The sequence below is a fragment of the Camellia sinensis genome, chromosome 3 (assembly GCF_055761805.1).
Source record: "Camellia sinensis isolate YWXY chromosome 3, ASM5576180v1, whole genome shotgun sequence".
In the NCBI taxonomy this organism is placed as follows: domain Eukaryota; kingdom Viridiplantae; phylum Streptophyta; class Magnoliopsida; order Ericales; family Theaceae; genus Camellia; species Camellia sinensis.
The window spans coordinates 151,724,530-151,750,238 of NC_138963.1; the positions used below are offsets into that span (position 1 = coordinate 151,724,530).

At 33.5% G+C, this 25,709-nt stretch overlaps 2 protein-coding genes across 5 annotated transcripts; one reads left to right on the plus strand and one right to left on the minus strand.

Moving 5' to 3' along the window:
• Positions 1-2,319: 2,319 nt before the first annotated feature.
• On the plus strand, positions 2,320-9,124 carry LOC114306008 (uncharacterized). Its single transcript, XM_028251165.2, has 8 exons — positions 2,320-3,377; positions 4,151-4,349; positions 4,446-4,569; positions 5,563-5,660; positions 6,184-6,249; positions 6,478-6,567; positions 7,642-7,818; positions 8,652-9,124. Exons 1-8 carry the CDS (start codon positions 2,740-2,742, stop codon positions 8,685-8,687), a joined length of 1,428 nt encoding a protein of 475 aa, XP_028106966.2. The 5' UTR covers positions 2,320-2,739; the 3' UTR covers positions 8,688-9,124.
• Positions 9,125-10,286: 1,162 nt separating this feature from the next.
• On the minus strand, positions 10,287-22,146 carry LOC114306007 (ubinuclein-1). 4 transcript variants are annotated; one of them, XM_082921167.1, is made up of 13 exons: positions 21,588-22,146; positions 19,821-19,907; positions 19,615-19,707; positions 19,398-19,474; positions 17,982-18,654; positions 16,376-16,475; positions 16,170-16,279; positions 15,870-15,956; positions 13,803-13,928; positions 13,453-13,551; positions 13,311-13,358; positions 12,807-12,908; positions 10,287-10,952 (listed from the first exon to the last, which is right to left on the minus strand). In XM_082921167.1, exons 1-13 carry the CDS (start codon positions 21,828-21,830, stop codon positions 10,494-10,496), a joined length of 2,304 nt encoding a protein of 767 aa, XP_082777293.1. In that variant the 5' UTR covers positions 21,831-22,146; the 3' UTR covers positions 10,287-10,493. The 4 variants fall into 4 exon arrangements, with proteins under 4 accessions (XP_082777293.1, XP_028106963.2, XP_082777292.1 ...); XM_028251162.2 differs by having other exon boundaries at positions 13,453-13,590; XM_082921166.1 differs by having other exon boundaries at positions 16,170-16,282.
• Between the last annotated feature and the right edge of the window lie 3,563 nt (positions 22,147-25,709).

A 25,709-nucleotide genomic window follows, 5' to 3' on the forward strand; every position in this document is an offset into this window, starting at 1 on the left:
ACTTTTACAAGATGAAATGTATTTTTGCTTTCAAAGAAAGCTTATAATAAATATCTCTCAAAGATAGATATATCAAATGAAGTTTGGATTTTTCTGTAAATCTCACACAAGAAAGATGAGCTTAAAGCTATAAGGCTCAGTGTATAATTTCTGAGAATAGATGTGAGTGATTATAGATCAAAGAATATTTTCAGGTTTTTTTTGTAACTTGTTTACATTAGATGCTTTGGTAGGTATATATAATAAAAATTATAGCCGTTTATAGCCGTTGTATTCATTTAAATTTATAGCCGTTTATAGCCGTTGTAGTTATTTGAATTTATAGCCGTTTATAGCCGTTGTACTTCCATCATTACCAATTTGAATATCTTACACTCCATCATTACTAATTTGAATATCTTTCACTTGAACCTTTTGAACCTTTTGGCCTGCTGCTGTACTGGACTGTTTGAACCTTTATTTTGGGCTATTTGAACTCTTGATTTAATCAAATATTAATTACATTCTAACAACATTTAGGATAAAGGTTTAGGTAAGAAATAATAGGACAAAATAAATTTTGATTCTATTTTTCTCTTTCAAATAAATCATCAAAATAAATTTTGATTCTATTTTTCTCTTGCAGATAAATCATCAAAATAAATTTTGATTAAAATATAATTAAACAAATCATCAAAATAAATTTTGGATTCTATTTTTCTCTTTCAAATAAATTAAAACATAATTAAATAAGTCATCAAAATAAATACGTCTAATACCAATTAACAAATATCATGATATCACAAACTATTAAAAGTAAAAAATAAAAAAATAGTGATAAACAAACATAAAATCAATACAAGAAAAATTATTAATAATGATTTGGTTGGATTTTGATCTTATCACTTTATAATAAAGAATTCATTGACATATTTTTTTATTATACAAAGCACACCATCACACCATTTTAGGATAAAAATTTACATAAAAATTCTAGTGAAATAATATTTTCCAACAAAAAATGGTTATAAGGAAAAAAGAAAAAAAAAAACAAATAATGATTAGTAGAGAGTAGATGGAGAAATAATAAACAAAATATAAAATGCAAAAGTGAAAAATGGTTAATAAAAAAGGGCAAAATGGTGTAGTTATTAGTTCTCGTTTGGCAACTCACTGCCTTAGCTTAAAAGTTAAAAGCCACCAAAAAAATTAAAAAACTAACAACTTATACTAAAAAGTCAAATATTCCATTTTCTCTCTACTTTTTGCACATATTTTCATAAAAAATCAAAAAGTTATTCCAAACATATTAATTTTTTTAACCTCATATTTTGATCAAAAAATTAAAAAATTACTAAAATAGTCTGTTCCCAAATGAGGCCTTAAAGGATAAAAGAGTGTGTTAAAGAATGCAAGAGACTAAACATAAACTAATATTAAATTGTCTCCGATAGAGAAAAAATAATAAGTCATTGCATGAATAAAATATTTATAGAATGAGGATGACGTAACTAATTTGGAGAGAGTGTAATGTATGATGGCTAGAATTTTTGAATAGGAGAAAGAATTGGTTAGAGAAAAAGTACACAAGAAAATTTTTCTTCATCTTTCTTTTTCTAAATCACAAATCATGGAATCATTATAGAAAATGATAAATTATAGTTTTTTTATTTTTAAATTATTTTTTAAGTTTAAAAATTCACAAATTTAGTATGGGATGTTAGAGTTCTAAATCAACCAAAACAATTCAATTATAAGGAAACAACTTAACTAGTTTTCAAAATTAATTATAGGGAAACAAAATCAACTAAACAAAACAATTTAAACAAATTAAAATTGATTTTTGTTTAATTTATTTAAGGAATGTAGAAATTTTTGGTAAATTTTAAAGATAGACAAATAATTTGAAAGGTCAACAAATCGTATTTCTATATTTGATTTTAGGAAGAAAAAAAAATAACTTTTAGGTAATGATTTTAGGAGATGAGCTTGAAGAGTTTTGTTTTTTAATTTATTATTTTAATTTAAAAATTATGTGAAATGCATATATAGTTTATTATTTTTTAAAATTAAAAAAAGTAAAAAAATTGAAGTTGAGCACTTCATTAAATTTTTTATTTTTTTTTATAGTTATAGATTATAAAATTTCGAAAAGATTTACACACCTTATAATTAAAGAAGAAAATTATATAATTTTATATTTTTAGAGTCATAAAAAAAATATATAATTAAATAACACATAAAATATTAGTAAAAACACTATAAATCATGATTAAAAAGAAAAAAAAAATCAACTTCATATGCATACGATAAAGAGGTGTATAGTATAGTAGAATTTCCATAAAGGTTTCCAGCATATGGGAAGTTTCTCTTCCACCGCTCCACATCACCGTCTGCAGAGTCTAGACAAGCAACCGACATTTTCCACGAAACCCCCATCGCGTTCACATCACATAATTTTAGAAAGAGAAAAAGAAAGAAAGAAAGAGAGAGAAAGAACTTGAGTCGTCCATAATTCTTCGGTGGATCATCTTCTTCGCCGTATATTTACTTCATCACTCGATTCGCGCTCCTTTCTCCGCATCATCATCACCATTACATGCTCTTCCTATACTCTTCCTTCCCCATTTCTTAGCTCAATCATCCGCATAGTATCCAATTCCATTTTCCTTTCTTTCTATCTAGTTACAAATTACAATCAATTCATAATATTTTATTCACCCAAAAATTCATAATATTCATTCTTTTTTTTCTTTCTAAATGGACGAGTTTGGTGTTTTGGTTGAAAGTATTGGGTTCAAGTCTCCAGTCAAATCAACCCCATTAGCCGATTTGAAGAGCAAAAACAACAAAATCAACAATGGGTTCCCTCGAAATCTCGGAATCCATTCTGGGTTCGACTCCAATTCCTCCCCTGTATATAATTCAAATTCCATTAATGGGTCCTTCAATCTTGACCTCGATGGAATTTTCCGATCCACTCGTACTCCAAAAGATCAGAATTTTGGTAACTTTGATGGTTTTGACGATGTATTTGGTGGACCTATTAACACTTCCAAGCCATCTGCTGGTGGTGATGGTTTTGATTTGGATTCCATTTTTAAGGGTTCTAATAATTTTGGTGTCAAGTCAACTGTATATAATATTGATGATGATGATATCTTTGGAGGTATTGCAAGGTCCAAGAGCTTGGGTTCGGGTAATTATGATGATGTGTTTGGGTCTTTTTCTTCGCCATCGAAGCAGAGTGCTCAAGTTTATGATTTGTTAGGAGATTTTGGTGGAATGGGGTTGAGATCAAATGGTTCGGGGAAGAAATCGGGAAAAGTGGAGAAGAATGCTCGGGACTTCGATGATTTGATACCGGGTTTTGGGGGAAGCAACCATTCGAGGAATGGGTATGTGTTAATTTCCATATTGATTATTGACTTTGTTTTGTTTTGTCAATCGAATGCCAATGTTTTAGCTGAGAAGTTCTGTTTTTTTGCATGTAAATCAATGAAGAAGTTTGAATTCTGTAGGAATTTTAGGAAGTTATTGAAAATTGGACTGGTGATACAATTTTTTTTCAATGTTTGAAATTCCAAAAAGGGATTTTTGGCTGAAATAAATAAAGAATTTGATTAAATTTGGAAAATTGTGATTGAATGAGCAAAAGAAAAACAATTATTCCAAAACTATATCAGTTTCAATCTGATCAGGCATGTGGGAGATTATCATTCTAGATTCATGACAGTAGACCGAGGTGCTCCTATATTCTAGTGGCGTCTTGTTATAATTGTTATAGGTGAAGTTAGGCGTGGTTTGGCCTGTGGGGCTTCTTGTTGGGGTGCATTGTCTCCCCATTGTGCTTGCACATACAAGACTGATTAACATGAATTTACCTCCTCTCTATCAGATTGTCAATAATAGTAATGATTTTATTTACCGTGTGCTTACTGCATGCCAAACAAAAAAAGGCCACTTTGGTTGGAGCTTTAATACCCCATATCACCCTCCAAGGGAAGGAAGAGACTCTTCTATGATCCAAAAGAGCCTCATAATAGGAGTTCACAGATCCTGAATATCATCAGTAAATATACGGGCTTTTGTCTTGAAGCATTAATCTCTTCCATCTTGAAGTTTAATCATGGTCAATACGTTTAGTCTCATTCTCTAGTTTTTTGCACAGAGGAAATTCAGAATCAAGCTGGTCTACACTATCAAGTGGTCATTCAGCTAAATCAACCTCCACTTCAGTAGAAGACCCTTTTGCAGTCTTTGAATCTTCCCAAAAGGGAAGATTTGAGACAAGTGCACATGATTTCGACTCCGTTTTCAGTATGGGTAATCAATCATGGAGTCAGTCCATGCCTAAGTCTCCGACAGCAGTAAGAACTTACAACTATAAAAAGTGCATGTTATATTGAGTTGTTGTCAAGAAACCAGCAGACTAATTTTACTACTTTGTGCCTCCTATGATTCAGGACCCCGTGTTTGATTCACTGTTCCAAAATAAAGGAGGGCCTAGAGTCTCTCAGACCTCATCCAGCACAAAGAAGGCTTCTCCCCAGACAAATATTGGTGATGAATTTTCTTTTCTTTTTGGAGGTAAAGTTGGTGGAGAGTGATTTTTATTGTGGCAATGCATATGTTCTTTTGATGCATCATTGCTATTGATGCTAATCTATGATGCACGGACATGGATACGGAATACAACACGGACACGCGGACATGCAAATTTTTAAAAAATTGGGGGCATGACACGCTGGGAACACGTTTAATATATATAATTTTATTTATTTATTATATGTCCAAAATTTTTAAAAAAAAAATCTATACAATTACAATAATAATAAAATTAATAAAGACATTTCTTTATAAAAATTGATTTTTTAAAAAAATAAAAATAATTTATTTTATGAATTTTAGGTTTAACAAAAGTAAGGATAAAAAATAAAAAAATAAAAAGGAGGGAGGGAGGGAGGGAGAGATGAAATCAGGAAATAAAAGAAGGGAGAGAAACGGGAAAAAGAGAGAGAGAGAAGTGAAAAAGGGGGGTGAAGTCTGAAAAAGGGAGAACAGAAGAGGGAGGGGAGAGAGACGAAACAGAAAAGAAGAACCAGAGCAGAAGAGAAGAAGAACAGAGAAGACGAAGAGAAGGAAGCAGAATAGAGAAGACGAAGGACAGAGAAGATGAAGAAGAATACCTCAGGTTAGGGCTTCTTCAATTGATCTCTTTTGAACACATTAGGGCTTCTTCCTTCAATCGATCTCTCCTTCGATCTCTTTCTCTCCAATAGGTTAGGGTTCTGCGATCCACCTCACGTTTGTCCGGAAAGTGTCACCGTGTGTCCACCGTGCGTCTGATTGGAAAAATTCAAAAAAAAAAAGACACATTAGAGAGTGTCGGACACGTGTCCACAACGTGTCCGACACGTGTCCATGTTCGACACCCGTACGCAGGCCTTGGGGACGTGTCGGTGCTTCATAGATTCTAATTATTTAGTTTGATTTTTGTTGTGGCATTGCATATGTTCTTTCGGTGCATCATTGCTATTGATGCTAATTATTAAGTTTTTGTTTTGTTTTGTTTTGCAAAAGATGAGCCTTCATCTAGGGAATTTCAGGAAATTAAAGGAGAAAGTGTAGAAAGACGAAGAGCCAGATTAAACCATCATATGAGGACCCAAGAGCGAATGGTATGTGATTCCTCTCATTTCATTTCCCATCTAGTTATTTCATAGATTATGGGTATCCAGTTTATAGCCTCTCTTTTCACTCAATCTTGATGTACATTGAAGAAAGTTTATGGAAATGAAGTAGGTGCAATTCCCTATTGGAAGGTATAGGTGCGAAATGAAAGAGTGGTATACAATCCAAGATGAAATAATAGTGATAAACTTTCTAATCATCTGGATTTAATCATTGTGACTTTGCTATGAATTATATTGAATGTACTATTCATAAAAGGATACCACGAGAAAGTGACACTTCCTTGACAAATGCAATTATCATCTTTTCTTGAATTCTTTTTCAATGAAAACATGTATTTGCCTTACTCTTAACATTTGCTATCCTAAAGCAAGATTTCGAATAATTGTCTGCCTTTTTAGAGGCTTTTGTATCGCCTGAAATGAAATTATACAGCACATTGCTAGTTATGAATACCGAATGCTTCTTGTGAACCTACTTCTTACCTTGTATGACTAATTGTATGTTTAGGCAAACGCTTTGGCAGAAAAGAATCAACGTGACTTTCAGACTCAACAGGAGCAAGAAGAGAGGAATGTAAGTATCTTTGGTGCAGAACTAAAGCTAAGCATTTTATTAAGGACTGATGAGACCTTTGTTATGTTACAAGTTGTTGAATTTTGTGAATAACTAGATTCTGATAATGAGCATGTACTTCTGTTCTAGTTCTCTCCCCGTCTGCCCCTTGCATAACAGTACATCATACCTGCTTACAGTTTTTTAAATTGATTGTTTTTTCTTTGACCTTAGCCTGCTTGATTTCAGAGGATTGCTGAAACTCTCGATGACAATATAAAGCGTTGGGCTGCAGGGAAGGAAGGCAACTTGCGTGCATTGTTATCATCATTGCAATATGTGCGTTCTGACTATATAGTCTGCTTTTGATTGCTTGCCTCTTTTGTTTTGGTTGTAGCATTTGAAGTACATGACATTATTGGATTGCAGTCTACTCTAACTTTCTTGCATATTTATGTTCAGTTCTTTTTTTAATTGATGGTAATTTAGGTATTAAAATGTTATGAAGAATAAATTGGACCTTAGATTTTGCTAGATGATCAAAATTTTTATACCCATTAAAGAAACTATTTACTTTTAAGTAAATATTTCTTGAGTTGCAAGAGAGTTAATAACCACTCTGTTGAATGATTTAAACCAAGTTTTTTCATTCCAGAAAATATTGAATTCATGGTATAGACACTCATAACCTGCCTGTGAGCCTATCGTAGAAAGGGCAGGCTTTGTTGTTTGAGCTTAAAGAAGTTGGATTGTGGTGCAACTCTATGGGAATTTTGTTGAACAAATGGTGGGTAAATAAATATTCTGGATTTTATTTTATTTTCATATATTATTAGAAGGGGGGGGACATGGTATGTTCATGTTTCTTGCCTCATTATATTTGCTTTTCTTTTTTTCTCCGAGTATTATTCCCATGTTGTCTTTTCAGTTATCAACATCAAATTTTAAACTAAGGTACGTAAGGAAATTGGAAACTTGAAATTCCTAGCAGTAAACTTGTCTGTGCTATTGGCAAACAAAATGTGAAGTTGGTTTCCCGCATATTATCTTATGCAATGTTCTCACTCCACTCTACTTGTCCTTTTGTGTGCTCTCACTTGGAACAAAATCCCACACCTAGTGTGTGCCACTCCTTATTGTGGAAGAAGTTATTTTGTTCAGAGCCTTTTCTTTGGTTTTCTTTTTTCTTTTGAATTTTTTATGACGTGTGATTATTTGTAAGGTCTTTATGAATTCCTTTTTCATTGAGTAATGTTTTAGTTTTTGAGCACACAAACAATGTTTTTCTTTTTATTTTATATATATATATATATATATTCTATACATATAAATAATACATTAGGAATTAGGAAGAACACATGAATTTATGTTGTAATATAAACTAATCGTTTATATTTGTGTAATGATGGCTAGGTGCTATGGCCTGAATGTGGTTGGAAGCCAGTTTCATTGACGGACTTGATTACTTCCATCTCAGTGAAAAAGGTTTATCACAGAGCTACCTTATGTGTCCATCCTGACAAGGTCCAACAGAAAGGTGCCAATGTTCAACAAAAATATACTGCTGAGAAGGTTTTCGATCTTCTTAAGGTATTTTACTGATATTCTTATGATTTTATCAAAGATACGAGAAAAATAATTGGACCGCGTTGGTTTCGCATAAAAATATTTTAATTATAAGATGTTATTATTTTTATAAGCATTAATTTTTAGAAATTGTTAATTTATTAAAAAACCTTAATTATATTAAGGTCCACTTGGTTGAGTTTTGGTCATTGATCGCCTTGAATTAAAACTGTCATATTAGTCCTTGTAGTTCCTTTGTGAGGTTGTTCCTGAGATAATTATTTATGTCGAGATGATGCTTTACAATGAGCCATCTTTTCCCTTCTATATTTGGGACTCATGGAAACATGCCAACACCCGTTAAAACGCATCAGGAGACACTGGTAACCTCAGCGTGAGAGACAGAGCTGTGTCATTTTCCATGAATCCCAAAACAATGATAAAAAAGTGACATTCCTCATTGAATTATATTTGGGGGAATTTACATCCCAGTGGGACAAAAAAAATTTCCTACATGAATATGGCCACAAAAATCTTTCACTTGCACCCCATCATAAAACCGCTTGCACCCCATCATAAAACCGCTTGCACCCTACATTTTGTTGTAATTTTTTTTTTGTCTATCCCACTGTTTTGAAATTCCCCCATTATATTTCCCTGCAGGACTAATGACTATAGATCATTTTTTGAAAGTTTTCACTTTTGTTTGGCAATGTAACCTTTTCCTTTAAAAAATAAACATCATGATTAGTTCTTCTTGTGTCAATTCCTGAAAATAATCCACTACAATTCTTACATTTACCTTTCACTGATTTGTGCTTCTTTTTGTTTGATTTTTTATTTTAATATCAAAACAGGAAGCTTGGAACAAATTCAATTCAGAGGAACTTTAAGTACAAATGTACAATGGTTGAGCCAGCTAAATTGTTTCAATGCAAATGGGCTTCGTGATGAACTGCTCTATCAGAACTTGGTTCCCTACAGAGAAAACTTAGCTTAGAACTTGGCTCCCTACAGAACTCAGCTTGAAGGTAGAAATCCACGGTGTGTAGAAGTACGGTTCTGTCAGTTGCATATTGGAATTGTTGGTGGTTGTCGTGTAGTAATAATGTTAAGATATAGAGTGTTGTAGGTGCATGATCTGTTGAATGAATACCATTTTTTTGTTCTTTTTTTTATATTGGAATTGTTGAATGAATACCATATTAATGCTCGTCAACAGTTGCTTCTTGAGAGTTACATTCAGAACACCCTCTACTTGGTGTACACGTACAAAAAATTGTAGTGATATTTGGAATGAATTGGTGCACATTTTTGCTGTTTGTCATCACCCCCAACCTATTTCAGTCTCTTGTTTCACAACTGTCATTCCCTTGTTTTCATCAGCAGAAAGTTACTTCTGCTTAAATAAAACACACAAGTTTCACTAAAAATAGAAAAAAGAAGACAACCACATGTTCTCCGCAGCTCTTTTCTTTTTATAAATTTGTGTTTTCTTTTCTGAACAAGTAACGCAGCTGTTCTATCTGCCTGAATATTAGGGATGTAAGAAAAATCAAACTGAAAAAATTGACCAAACTGATTGAATCGAACTGAATCAAACCGGTTATATTTGGTTTGATTTTTAACAAGAATCGGTCTGTGTGGTTTTTAAATTTAATTTTTTTTCAATTTTCGGTTCGGTATCGGTTTAAGCACCTTGTACACCGATTTAAACCAAAACCGCCCGCTTCAACATATATATGATCTAATAATATAATAATATTAATAAGTATAATAAATAATTAATTTTAATTAATTAACCTTATCATTTTTATAGCCTATGTTTGTAAACTCTTATTATATATAATCTTAACTAACTCATTATTCTTGAAACATTAGTATTTTCAAAAAAAAAATTATTTTTATTTTTGTTAATTTATGAATTGAAAAGTATGTATTAAATAGATTGATTGAATATGTTTGAAATAGTAAACAAATAACTAATTTAATATTTTTATATAGATTAATGATAATATATTTAAAAGTGACTTAAGTTTAAAAAATTCTAAACCGATTAATCCACACCAAACCGAACCGTTTCAATCGATTTCGGTTCGGTGCAATTTGATGGGCGGAGTGGTCTGTATCGATGTGCAAAATAATAAAACTGACATTACCTGTTCGGGATAATTTTTTATCTAAATACCAACCGTACCGAACTGATTACATCTCTACTGAATATGGTAGACACAATCTTGAGTCGTCTGAGAGCATGGAACTAGGACAACAAACTATGTAATATTTTGGAACCCATTTATGGCACTTTGAGCACATTCTCCATTGGAGAACCAAAAAAAAAACAAAAATAAAAAAGATGGCAAAACAGCCTAGGTTTACAATGGATTTGAGCTCCTAATGAACCGAGTGCCATTAGCTGAACACTGATACCAATTCAAATCCCACCTACACAAATCATTACTTATGACAAAAAAGGAGACGAGAAATACACATGGCAAACAAAAATTACAGCTGTGTTACCTCTCATCAAGATAGAATTATATTCTTTTTCCAACATGACATCAAACCTTTAATTACACAAGTAAAAAAAAAATTGGTCAGAAATGAATGAAGCCGTGAGAAAATAAACAGAGAGAAACAAAGATTTGTGTTACACAAACACCTTCATGGTGTGAAGGTCCTAATTGAGCTATATCATATCAGCTGGACTGTTCAAAGTATGGAGGAGCAGCAGCAGCAGTAGTCAACGGAATGCTTGGTTTTTGGGACTTGTGTCGTTCCTCACCCTGTGCAGATGTCAACTTCTCTGGACGTAATTGAGATTCACCCAACTCCAATTCTGGCTTCCTCCTGACCTTCTTCTTTATTAATGCATCCATTGTCCTCGTGTCATTGGGATTATTTGAGCTTCCCTTTACTTTCTCCTGTTTTGGCCGGTCCAAGTTGGGGCCATTCACTAAGGTACTGGGCATCCGAACAGTCATATTTGTTGCTGTTGCATTGGGCACCGGCCTGCTGAGTGAAGTTGAACTGTAATTGTTAGAATCAGTAACCAATTTTTCTTGTGTATATTGTGGCTGAGCAACAGAACTAGTCTCAACTTGAACAGTCTCCCCAGTCTTTGGAATCAACTTCTTCCTCCTGATTTTCTCCTGAACCTAAACGTAAAAGAATATATACATCCATCAATCCCAAACCAGAGTTAAATGGCAACTATACAATGAAGCATTTGCCAGCAGAAGTATGCTTTCCAAAGCTGTCCTACATTACATATAATAGTATCACCAATAGACAGACATTTGACTATATTTGTGTCATATTCATGGTTTCCCTATCATGGTTGTGAATTGAAGTGTAAGTATTTCTACAGAAATTAACATAGAAGCAATTTAAATTCAATGCCCATTGCCTATGATAAATGAAAGTTTTATTAGGTCAATAAGACATTGACTATATCCAATTGGATTCTAACACAAGTATCAGTTAGTTTTCAGGGTTTGCTAGCAAGAAGAGAAACTCCAGTAGTTGATTCCTGCCTAGACCATTGGAACTTAAAATCATGCATAAAACAAGAGCCCACCAAAATGTTCCCTTGATGCTACCCTCCCAAACACTTCCATATGCACGCTGTGACCTTGAGATTGAGAAAATGAATTTAACCCCTACCAGATAAACAATAAAATAAATGCCAAGGGAGCAAGATATTACATCTCAAACAGAACTCAGGTCATTAGCCATCCCAAATCATATCACACCGAATGCTCGCCAAGTAAACTACATAAAAAACATCTATTTAGCTTATGAACCATGTAGTGCTGCAACTCCAACAGATGGGTTGGACTTGTAGGCCAATCAAGACCCCCGCCCCTAGTCGAGCAGGTTGCCCAAGGTCATAAGGGTTCATCTGATTGGCGCAACATTTAGCCTCCTTTAAAATGTCATTCTTTGACTATGAATACTTTATAACATCTATTACAGATGGAAGGATCATGAAAATCACATCAAAAAAAATTTTTGAATAACAAAACAGTTCAAGTTGCCTGAATCTCAACCAAGTTCAACTATTGTCTAAAAGCTTTCCAGGCTACTGACAGGTTTGGTTGGGATTTGACCACATAAGTTACAGCAGTGCCCCACTAATATACTGTTAACCCTAAAACACATCCACTCCTGCATATCCATGCAATACCTATGGCCTGATAGAAAGTCTGCTGTTCCACCATCAGCAGGCATCTCCAAATGTATAAGAAAACTACGCAATGGAATACTTAATACATGCACAATATTGACTCATTTAAACTCTATGCTCAGTGTGTTGAAGTTTGCACACTCTAAAAAAGGATCATTGAACTTTCTATGACGAAAGGGGCTTTAGGCATGCTAGAAACATTTTGAACGTTAAAAATAAAAAATAAATAAATAAAAACCACCTTAATCTAGTTCAAAAATGAACATAAAATGAATATGGGGCAATTTACAAGAATTCATAATGGTACTTGCATTTTTTATTAAAATATATATATACAATATGGCCATGGTACTTTGTTGGTGTTACCAATTCACTGGATTTTGCACGTACATATTTTCTTTAATTCTTTCATGCAGAGACACATAACCATGTCCTTGTGTATAAATTCAGGCTAGATGTATCCCATAGCCAACATACATATCCATTAAAGAAATAATTCAATACCATCTATATCTTTTCTTCTTTTTCTTTATTTAAATGCAGAGACACAGAAACAGAGATATACAAGTTAATTCTTGTGATGTCAAACAATTTCTCTGTTCATAACTTTAACTAGATCTCAATCAAGTAACTATAACTCTATAGTAAATGTAGGCTAGTATGAATGCATAAAGGTGCACATGGAGAAGCAAGAGCTTAATAAATTTTGTTCCGATCCACAAAGATTTAATAAAAGTAGGAATTACAAGCTTTACTAATATGAAGTCCAGCAATACTAGGCAATAATGGAATGTATGTATGCAGCAAATGAAAATGTCAATACCTTATGCCGACTGTACAGTGCCCTCTTCCTGTCTTTTGCCCTGCATATAGCACGTTTAATCCCATGGTTGTCCATAAATCCATCTGGCCATAATTCTGCAAGCTGCATAAACAATGACAGAATCAACAAAAAAATGTCAAATAAGTTTTTGAGCAGGCACAACAGAAAATAATTTACAACCACTCAATGTGAAAGGAACAAAGAGGAAGACGATACAAATCGGGAATTTCTAGTTTAAGAAAGAACAAAGACCAAAACATGACAATTGTCTTGTGTCATTCAAAGGCAAGAAAATTGATGTGGGAGAATTTAATTGGCACATTTTGACATGCAGACTAAAATATAATCACATTTGGCCAAGATCAGAACTCTTTCAGTTTGTTACACAGCCACCTATGCATTCTGCTGAAGTGTTTCACATGAAACACCATCAAAGCAGGCACATAATTCTGGAATAACCCTTCGTACTCTCAACATAATTAAAAGAAAGCACAAGCCAACTACCTCTGCATACAACTTTCTCACTTGTGGTCCTGCATCTTCATCCAGCCCCTAGAACAGAATAAATCCTAAGTAGGATACAGAGAAAAATCACTTGAACAAAGCAAATACACTAAAAGGGACAATTTCAAACATAAGTCAATACTTCAACATAAAGGTCATAGAGATCACAAATCTTGTCCTCCAATGCATCATCCATGCTATATTTTCTTTTAATGACTTCTTTTTCTTCTTTGCAAATTTCCTGAAAATCATCAGATGATCCAGCTTGTTGCTCGAGTGCCTGAAACAATATATCATACATTTGGAAAATCTAGATTTATAAAAGAACCTATCATCAATATGCTGCACATGCATCAGCTGGAAACAAATATTCAAGATTATTGTTTCTGATAAATAAGCTTTTCTGCATTAACATTGAATAAATTCCTCACTCATCAAAAGCCTCAACAATATTACTTCCAATAGTAATAGACAACAAAAGGCTCAGAGTACCTTGGACTTTATATAGGGCACCCGCACTCTAATCAGCTCAGCAACTTCCATCTTCATCTGCTGAAATCTATGATCTTTCTCCTTTTTGGCTGACAAGCCCACATTAACCATGATTTGGAGGTTTCTCTATTGAAAAAAACATATTACATTAATCAATGGCCGACATGATCACAGTAAAGCAAACAGTTATAACAAAGAATAATGACAACTAAAGGATTGCCACATGACCTCTTTATTTCAAATTTGCCATTATCCTAAACTGTTTCAACCAATAAAAACTGTATTTTGCTTAATTCAAAGTGGCCAAATTCTATTTAATCAAAGATTTTAAAACATTATTATTGTATCCAATCCTGCTGTGAACTGTTGCAATCTATGAAGCACCAACACTTCAAAATAAGTGTCGCAGCTGTGTCGAATACATATGGGACATGGCAGGGGCATGTTCTAACATGCCACATTGCGTGTTCATTTTTTAATTTTTTTTTTTTTTTTTAATTAGACAAGGCGGCAACATCCCTAGCGCAACATAGATATCATCTCTAGATAATTTAAATTCAGGGTGATTTTTATGACAAATTAGTGTTTGTTTCCATTAATTTTTGGTTGTTTATAAATGTAATATTTAAACAGATAGAAATAAAATATATTTTTTGGTTGTATCCCCACCATGTTTGTCTCTTGATTTTTTTGAATCACCACGCTCCTGGTAGATAGCTTGATATACATTGTTAGGCTTATTTCCTAATAGCTTAGGCTTTTGAGAAAATTGATAACTTAACATGGTATCAGAGCTCTGGTTGAGAGAAGTCTTTGGGTTTAAATCTCTCCGTTGACATTTGGTATACTGTCCCCGTTTGGTTTCGTCCTCTTTGTTTGGTTGTTTGCTTCTTTATTTGCCTCTCCACACGCAAGACAGGGTTGCACGTGAGGGAGGGTGTCAGATAACTTGATATACATTGTTGGGCCCATTTCCTAATAGCTTAGGGTTTTGGAAAAATTGATAATTTAACAGTCCCGTGTCCATAACCATGCTTCAAAGGTTGCAATTTCTTCAAATTAGGTACATTCTTACATAACTTGCTACTACTAAATTGCTAAGGACTGTTTTCTTTGTTAAATTTTATAAACATGCTCCAATAGTTCCAAAAACCTTATCTTGATTTTGTTGGTCACTCGCAGAATGTGGGCTTCACACACCCATGGAAAAAAAGTGCATGTTTGATGTGTTCCCATGATAAAAACTAAGTGCTTGCTTTTTTCAGTGGGATAGTGACAAAGAATAAAAAATTCAACATTTTCGCTCAATAAGTTAAAAATGGTTTATCCCAAGATGTTTAAAGGGCACGAAGGCAGACTTGACAAACCGCCTTTTTCCTTGCAAGATCAAATTTGATCTCTGTTTTCTCCTTTTGGGTTTAAGCATAGCATAAATTGAGTTTTCAATTTGCTTGTGTAATGTCTGTCGGGTTGGAGTTTGGGATAAGAAAAGACTTTGGTATTTAGCACCAAATACAGTTTTTTGTCGTTCACAGAGGAGAGATGAATCTCCAACAAGGAATTTTATTTTTCTATATACAAAAAAAAAAAAAAAGCTTCTAATTTTTTAGTTGAGAAATTTATTATCATCAATGCCCTTGTTAAAAAATATTAATCTTTCTTGGAATTCTCCTGTTAACAAACCATAGTTCTGTTTTTCCTCCATTCTGCATCACTTGAAGAAGATTAATCTTTCTTGGAATTCTTCAGTTATCAAACAATAGTTATGTTTTCCTCCATTCTACATATCTTGCCCATACTTCTCCATTTGTTATCTTCTCTTTCTTAATAAAATTTTATCAATCATCAAAAAGAAATCAAGTTCATTTTTAAGCTGTTCCCTCATGATATTTTTCAAAACCATCCTAATAGATTTTCAAAGAAATTCCCTATTTTCTTCATGCTAACTATCATGATCACTACCCAAGCCTTCACCCAGCTAAATAAACTAACCTTGGGAGCGAGTTAACATCAACAAGAAAATGAAGCAACAGTTATTAATAAATTATTCTCATTCAAAAGAGATACCTTTAATGTCCTCAACTGCATCATGTGACCAAGAATACTCATTAGCCGATTAACCAGCTCCTTCGATATTTTTCCATGGCTTGCCTGCTGCAATCACCAAACAATATATATGAATTATTTTTCCCAACAAGACATTTTAATTTCTTTAAAGGCATTGCCAAGAAGTTAACCAAAAGAAAATGCGAGTACAAGATTAACTCCATTAGATCACAAACCAAGGATCAAATGATAATAGTCATGCTACAACTTATCCAAAAAATAATAATAATGATGAAAATAGTCAAGTTAGCTTTCCAGTACCGCTAGTCTAGCAACTTTAGCAAGCTTCTGCTTTACTTCGCTTGGCAACCTCCTCTTGACTGCCTGAGATGATACATCAGCATCCTGAACTTCCATTGTTGGTGGTCTTGCTGCTATATTTACACAGAGACAAGCAATTAACCACCTTATAATGTGATCCAATGAATTATCACCAATAAACACTACACAAAAATACTTGAACATACATTCTGCAACCATCTTCTCTAACTCCCTAATGGCCTTCTCAAGCATTGTACTTTTCGGCCTAGCACTGGAACCTTCCTTTCTCTGCAAGAGTGGAGTTTTCTGCGCAATTTTAGAAAACAAAATCAATATTGAGATATTAATATCAAATACAAAATATAATTGCTTGAATTACAATTACAAGCACCAACTGTCAAAGCTACCAAAAAATTGCTAGTGCACATACACACAAACTCAAACAATAACTTACACTAAGGAGGATCTAATGAAGACAAGTGCAACAGATTGATGAATTAATTTTCTCTAACACTAATAGGCACATAAAATATCTCAAGCACACCTTCAACTTTGTACAAAATAAATGGCTTCAATTTTTCTAGATCTTGTATTTCACAAAACTTATAACCAGTCAACAAGGTGGTTATTAGACAGTGCTGCAAGCTAAACTATCAACAAAATCGTGCAAAACAGACATCTGTTGACATATGCATAACATATAACTATTGGTGCACAAGGTTTGGGTTGGTTCAATTAACACTGAATAACAAAGGTTGTGCCTAGTGAACAAGCCTACCATTAGAAAAGAAACTAGATAATAAAATAAAAAGGAAATTAAGATTTATTAAAGTCATAAAATAAAGGGATAATTGCAAAAAAATGATATAAACTCAAAATAATTACAAAGAGATGGAAGTACAAGATTTAGTTTCACAATTTAATGCATAAATTGGTTGTACTTCCATGACATTGCAGTTGTTTTGTGTTGATGCCACTTTTTTGCAATTCTCCCTAAAATAAAAGCATTCCAACTTTCAAGTAATAAAGCTACTTGTGTATATATCCAGGCCATACAACTTCCCAACTATTTGAGCAAGTTAACCTACATAATCATATAAACAATACTAATAAAAGTGTAATTATAATAAACCATGTGCCTATGAAATTGCTTCAGCATAAGGCATAAGCTTCATACCAAATCAAAGACAATCATCAACCTAGACTTGAGCATATGTTCACTATAGAAGGAAAGGTATATGAAATTCTTATTCACAGAAAACAGATTCAACGGTCAATCAATAGCAGTACATTTTTTTTTATCAGTAACAGTAGTACAATTTTGTTCAGGTTGTTAACATTCTTGACACCTCCATAACTCACTTCAAAACAATGCATGGCTTTTACCATCCACAGCCATAATGATGCCATGTAGACACAAAAACCAAAAAAACAAAACAAAACAGAAAACGAAAAAACAAACACACTAACACACAAAACAAAACTGAAATTTCATGTTATCTGCATAACATTGATCAGATGGATCTTGATAAAAGCTAAGCCACCCCAACGTGACAATCTGAATCTTTTACTGTTTGAAATGGCAATAGAAGCGATAAAGTTAAAATTTACATTGAACGAACTCACACAAATCAAATTCAGCTTGCAAGAGCAGGGAAAACTGTCAAATTTCTTAAAATTAAAATAATCTTTAAAAAAAAAAAAAAACAAGAAATCCCTTAACAGGGCAAATTTGCACGGATCAAATTAATCGGCTGACGTAATGTGCATGCACAAAAAGAAGGGAAAGAGAAATCACGGAGTACTACTCACCACAGTTTGCATGGAATACTTTCCCTCAGACACATTGAGGTCAGGCCTTTCACGAATGCTATCTTTCTCTCTCCGTAGAACTGATTGATCTAACTCGTCAACATTATTCAATAATTTTCCAGAATGCAATTTGCATTGTGCATAAGAACTTTTATCATGAGACCTCTGTATTGAAGCATCAGAGATTTCACCTTCAACCTTCAATTTGTTAGCCTGGTACCTAGAAGGGGCCATTCCTGTCTTCTGCTTATCAATATCCTTTTCCTCTGCTAAAGACAATGCAGCATCACCATTTGAAACTTTGGAAGGAGGAGCTGGATCCAATGAAGATTTAGTTTCAGCAGTTTTCGTTTTAGCACAAATTACAGAAGAACTCATCTGATTCTGCGATTTCATATCCTCATGGTGTACACTAGGTAAGGCCACAACATGAGAAGCTCCAGTAATAGGCAAGGCCCCAACATGAGAGGAACCAGTAATAGGTAAGGCCACAACATGAGAGGGACCAGTAATGTTCTTCACAGCCAATGCCACTGAATTTCCATCAGCCTTCTTTCCCACTTTTACATGTTTATTTGACACATTACCATCATCACCCTCACCAGGACCTTTTGCCAAATCTTTCCTCCTCCTTTTCTTAGGTTGTTGGTTAGGCAATGAGCTAGGTTCATTTCTAGCAAAATAAAAACGAGTATAACATCCATTAGGAAGAACAAACAACTAATTCAACTAAACCAAAATAAAGCATAGACCTGTTTCCTCTAGGATCTCAGAATAGTCACAAAAGTTTTTTCAACAGCTAAAGAAAAGCTAATATAACAAAATGCATTAACTTTACTAACATACAGTAAATGGAGAAGTAACTACTACCGAAAGAATTTCTGATACTATTCATAAGGAACATTGTATTCTACCTCCAATACTTGAAGCAAACAACTTTGAACAATTTAGTGGGTATTCAAATAAAAGCGAGAAAGATAGCATCCATAGCTGTAATGTTGTCAAGGATAGTATACTCTGAACTAAAAACAATTAGATAGATAATTCATACAATTGACTTACTCTTCCTATTTTATTTTGTCCTTCCTGTTCTCTTATGAATTATGCCAATGTTAGAGAACGAACAAAAAAAGGTAAAGTTTCTAATGTCTTCAAAATTGACTTAGAAATATAACACCATTTGATCTTGAAATGAATTGCAGATCTCAAGATGGTCCCGAGCTTTAGTTTCTAAAAGGAACATGTCTCCCATATTTCTATTAGATGCAAAGTACTCTTGGATGTCCTAATCATCATATTCATGCTTAATTTTCTAACTTAACCAAATATGCAAAACAAAACCTAAAACAAGGATGACTAATGAAAAATTACAGTAAAAACACAAACAGTATTAAGAAGTGGCTAGGAGAAACTCACATGCGTTCCAATTTTCCCCGATTAACAAAGAATCCATCATGTTTTATGGCTGAGTTATCAACCTGAAAATACTCATCCTACACAGCAGCAAGATAGAAACATTGCACTCAAAAATACGTAGGTTCAAAATGTTATTATGAGATCAATACAACAAATTGGAGTTGCAAAGATAAACTAGTCACAAAAAAACTAAAAAAAAACATATAACAATACCAACCAGCTCAGCATCGTCTATGAAGGAATCTTCAGTATCATATTCATCATCGTCAGGAACATCGTTAAGATCTTCCTCATCACTACTATGCTTACCCTGAAAAGTACATGTTCATCTAAGATATATATACCATAATCATAAACAATTCTTCAAATTTATAGTCTAAAAGAGACTCAAATAAATAGAAATCCAAATTCATTGATGCATACCATATATAGGCGTTCTATTTTTTCAATAACAGCACTAAAACGACTTGCTGGGGGTGCATCCATCGCTTCATTTTCAGCGGGTTGTCCCTACAAAGGCAACACACAATTAAAAAACAAATATATATTTGATTCAAAACAATCTTATAATAATGCATAGAAACAGACCATGCACTTTGTTCCATATTAGATATCAAACTCAAAGAAAGTTCACATAAACACTCTATAATTAACCTTGATATCATGCCTACTCCGATCTAAAGGGCATACGGCATACATTTATGACATATACTAAGTTGAGCATGTCACTCGGTAGCTTGAGGAATGTGCAACAACACTCAATGATTAATTTACTTAAGCATGAAGAATGCAGATTAATAGCTGGTATATATTTAACAGTCATTTGATTGTGTTATTATTATCCTACAAAAGAATAAAGTATTCAGGATATTAAGTAAGCCTCTACAACATGGTAACCCATAAGCTAGCAATCATTTGACGCATTGAACATGGAATTTTTTTAGTGCAATGGCTCAGATGACAATTTCAAACATAATGAGTTAAAAACAATACCAATTAAATCACTATTATTTGCTATGTGTAAAACAATCTGTAAAAAATCAGACCTCATTCTACCACTCCACTCACACAAAACCTTTTTGCACTTAAAATAGAAGCATGTGATGAGATAATGCATGATTAACTTGACAATGGTAGTCAATAGCTTCAAAGGATATTCAATGTAATTGGTTGCATTATCTATCTATCAAAAGAACGCATGCCACGATCGTGTACAAAAGGCCAACACTGCACTACTCACTGCTGGGCAATGAGCTACACTAGCTACTAGATCAATTTAAAACTCAAAAGCAAACAAGTGCAATTAAATTCTTAACGACTCCATACTTGACAAAGATTGTCCAGCAATACCTTAAAAAATCAGACAACAAAATTTTTTTTTTATCATGCGCATCAAACCTATCTTTCAAACAAATTTGGATTTGCTAAAGTTGAAGATCTAAACTTCATTGGTGATGTTGGTGTATTGTGAGACAAATTTATACCCATGTCAATGATCTAAACCGTTTATCTTATATGACAAGTTGATAAGGACATACATGCAAAAAATTTAATTGATTAGACATAAGTTATCCTATGATAATTGCACATATATTATAACAAATGGACGATTTATTTCTTAAAAAATATATAGTCTGTATAGATTAAAACTATCTATTAGTATGACAATCGATGTTGGATCAATTTAATTTTTTGCATGGATAATTTTCTTAGTTAATTGTATAAGATGAACGGTTTAGATTATTGAAGTGAGTCCAAGTTAGTTCGATAATGGGTCAACTTCACTGTGAAGTTGAGATCTTCAACTTTAACAAATCCGAAATCCTATCAGCCATGCCTCAACTGAAAGAGCATCCCCTACTTGCAAACCTAACAAACCAATTAGGAACCAAAAAAAAACTATTTCTGTTATATGGGTTTGTTGATGTACCTTATATTTTTAGGGAGAACTTATCTAGTCTTAGCTACCATTCTCCACAGATACAATAGAATTTTCACTTAAGAAAACAAAAAATTAATACAACAATGTGATTCCTTACAAAACAACTAATACAAATTATCACCTCATAAACCCTAATTATCCAATATTACATAGTTAATGAACTAGAACTATCAATTCACAAATAAAACTAGAAATCAAAAAAATAGAGAAGATAATTTGAAGATTGAGAATATTGAAGTGGCTATTACCGGAGGAGCTAAACGAGACTCGAGAGCAGGATGAGCATTGGAGGGAGGTTCGGGAGCCGAGGTGGGCTTGTCAACCTTACTAGCGTCCTTCACAAGCTTCTTCCACGAAACGATTGTGGTCTCTCCTGGTCTCAATTCCACGGTGAACCTCTGCCTCCCACCCACTGATACGAACGACAACGAAGTCCTCGCCGATTTCCCAGCGCCACCACCGCCGCCGCCGCCGCCCTTCTCGTCCTCCATCGAATAGTTTCGAAATCAAAATTGAGGAGAGAGAGTAAACCCTAGATTGAAGGAACGGATAGCTTTAGAGAGGGAAAAGAGTGATTTTTTTGTGGGGTATTTTTGGCGATGCTGTGTGAGATGCGCGGGATACTGAAACTCCCGCTCGGATCTTTTAACCGCAATTAACCTTCTTTTTCTTCATCTTCTTCTTCTCCGTCTTCGACGATTCCGCTAACCCTTTTGCCCTTTACCTTCTTTTCTTTTTTTTCTTTTTTCTTTTTTCATTTTTTTGGCCAAAAAATCTAGAATTTATGCCGTTTGACATGTGGCTTTTGTAATTGATTTTTAATTATTTGATTATTTTAATACCGGCTAAAACTTTGTTGAATCTCACAAATAAGTATTTTAATTAGTGTCAAACATTTTTTATTAATCTATTAAATTTTATTAGTAAAGAATTTTAAAAAAATTAAAAAAAATTTAATATATTTTTTTCCAAATATAATAACGTAACGGATATGATGTGACACTTTAAAAATAACTAAAAAATTTTTAATGTACTTTTTTCAAATGTGACAGATATAATGTGACACTTCCAAAAAACTAAGAAGTCATTGATATACTTTTTTCAAATGTGACAATGTGACGAATATGATGTGACATTCTAAAAAAATTTTAAAAATTCATAGTGTTCTTTTTCTAAATGTGACAACATAGTGGGTATAATTTAACACTCAAAAAAAAAAATTATTTAGTGTACTTTTTCTAAATGTGACATGCGACACTCTAACGTGAGGATATGATCTGGCACTCTAAAAAAATTAAAAACTATTTATTGTATTTTTTTCAAATGTGACACTCCAACGTGATAGATATGATGTGATACTAAAAAATTCCTTAGGGTACTTTTTCTAAATGTGACTCCAATGTAACAAGCAAATGAGTCATTACACATTTTAAAATAACTAATGGATCACAAAAAAAAATATAGGACTATGGTGTTTGGGAAGAATTTTAGTTGGGTTTTTCTTATTTTTTCCACTAAAAGACAAAAAATTTGCAAAGTCAAAAAAAACACACTCAAACAAAATATCACATCCAACCCTATAATTATTTCACTTTTTTCTCTCACAAACATCACATCCAATCAAAAAAAATCCAACTATCTTCCCAAACACAAAAAAAAAATTTCTTCAATAATATCCTACATCTAAAAAAATTTACATAAAAACCCACTTCCCAAACACCATCATAGATTACAAGTCCAAAATATGAGACTTATTGATCAATATCCCAAGTTTATTTGAGTTGATTTTTTTAAAAAATTTTGACTTTCGTAAGAAAAAAAATGAAATAATTATTATTTGGAAGTAACATTTTATCTTATTGATTTTTTTAGCTTATTTTATCTTTTTGTAACTAATTTAGTCTAAAAAACCAATGCCAAACGAAACCAAAATATTTAAATTCATAAAAATATTTATAATTTTAATTATTAAATTTAAATATTAAGTAATTACTGATTTAGTATTTTTTTTAAATATACATTGAATTGTATTTTTTTTAGGGTAAATTACATTGACACCCCTTGAGATTTGGTCCAATTACTACCCACCCCTTGACGTTTTGAAAATTATATTCCCACCCCCTGTGATTAATAGTTTCATTTCATAAACCTCCTGCTTATATAAAAGGTAACAACTCCTACTAGAAAAATAGAGGAAATTATATTAAAAAAAGTAAAGAAAATAAAAAATAAAAAAATAGAGAAAATAAAGCAAAGCAAAAAAAAAGAGAGTACATGAGTTCAATATCTTCATTCCATTTAAATAATTACAATGACAGGAGGGTTAGTGTAATTTCCCAAACGTCAAGGGATGATATGTATTAAATCCAAACCTCAAAGAATGTAAGTGTAATTTACCTTTTTTTTTAACAAAAGAAACTATGTACAGGTTAAAATTTAAATTTTGTGTGGTTGAAATTATGCTTAAAATAAATTTAATTTATATATTTGAAATAGTTGATCAAGACATTTTCATTTTACTCGCTTATTTTGAAAAAATGATACATTAATTAATCTTATTGGAAAAAGTCCTTAGTTTAATTATTTATAGATTTGAAGGACAAAAAAAATATAATTGTGTGGGAGATTTTCCGACCATACTACCCGCTTAGTAATCAACTGGAGAGCACCGGCAGAATAGATGGCTTCAGCTAACCTGTGACAGAAAGAAAGGACTCCGGCGGTGGCTCTTCCACCAAGGGGCACTCCGACGATCAAGTTAGTATATCTCTCAAAGATAATCAATTGCCAAAATCGCTGCTCAAAGCATAAAACTCATACCTTAGACCCACGGGAGTGCCTCTTTTTTATAGTTTACTCCATCCTAGTCCTACTAGAAGCTTGACTTCTATGGACTCCAATTCAATACTTACTTTGGACTCTTCAAGAGATAAAGATAAACTCCCTAAGAGCTTTATCCTTATCTTTAGCAAAGTTCCCTCTTTACTCTAGGATTCTTGTCCCTTATCTGCTTATCTCGGATTCCGATATCTTCGGAGATAACCTCGGCATAACTACCACGACACGTGGCACCTCGGCTAACATGTCGGCGTCACTATGCCACGTATTGGTACTCAGAAAATATATCCCCACAACTGCCCCCTAGGTTCTATTACCTCGGCATTCTGAGGTGATGGAACCTATATCGATATCTTTTTCTGTACACTGGCTTACAAACTCTTCAGCCGAGATCATTTATTTCAAGCCGACACGTTCTCTTCAGAGAACAAGAATTCTAATGATCTTTTTCATATGTGTGAGCTGTCACGCATCATTTACTTAATCGTTTCTCTCACGCGTCTTTACCTTATTGGTCCATGTTTGTGACGTGCTTATAAACCGCGTTTTTTTCTGCGCACGCCGCTTGACGTATGCGCTGCTCCAGGCGCATTGATTACCTTTTGCCGCCGTTTTTGGTTTTTGACAAAAACTTTTCCCCCTTTCTTTCCATCTCTTCACTTTTGCATTTGTTGTTTCTCTCTCTAAAACTCGTTCTTTCGATTCCGCCATTGCTGAAGCTCCAAGCTTTGCATTTGTCTTCCTGGTGGAACTTTCGTCATTCTGTCACATCTGTAACTACCGTTGACTTCGGCAGCCCTCACATCGGCTTCATTTTTTCTGGTAAGCAACTGTTCCTTCTAATTACAATTCTTGACTGTTTCTGGAACCTCCCGTTATCACTGCTTTGCTCAAATATCCGTCTTGTGAATCATTCATCTGAATATGTTTATTCTCTGATTTGGCCCTTGCCCATATCTTTGAACACACGCACCGTCGCACCACTTTACTGCATTTCTGCCACTGTTCTTGGCTCTATAGTTCTTGTTTTCTTTATGCTTTTGAGAACCCACTTCTGTTCTTCATTCTGAAACTGCGTTCTGGTTTCTTGTTTTCTGTGTTGTTTTCCAGATCTCTATCTTGAATTTTTGCTTTCAATCTTTGCCTTGCATAGATTTAGGTTTGGGATTTGTCTATAGAACCTATCAATTCTTAGGAAAAAACTGAAACAATCCTTACCAGCATATACCTAGGGTTTCGCCGAGGTCCAAACAACCCCTTAAGAGTATTTTCTTTCTGAAACCTAGCCCTCTGATTTTAGGCCGACGTTATGGGAATGTGGAGACACAGGGTAGACACCCCGACCAAACTTGAGTACTTTAGGCAGGAGTTCTCCATCCCTACCGATGTCCACCTGAGACTTGCTCGGGATAATGACTCTATCATGCCTACAGAAAACACCATGCCCCTTCCCATTGTAGCTTTTACTGAGTGTGGACTCCGGCTGCCACTCAACATCCTTTTTCGCGAGATTCTTCATTATTATAAGTTGA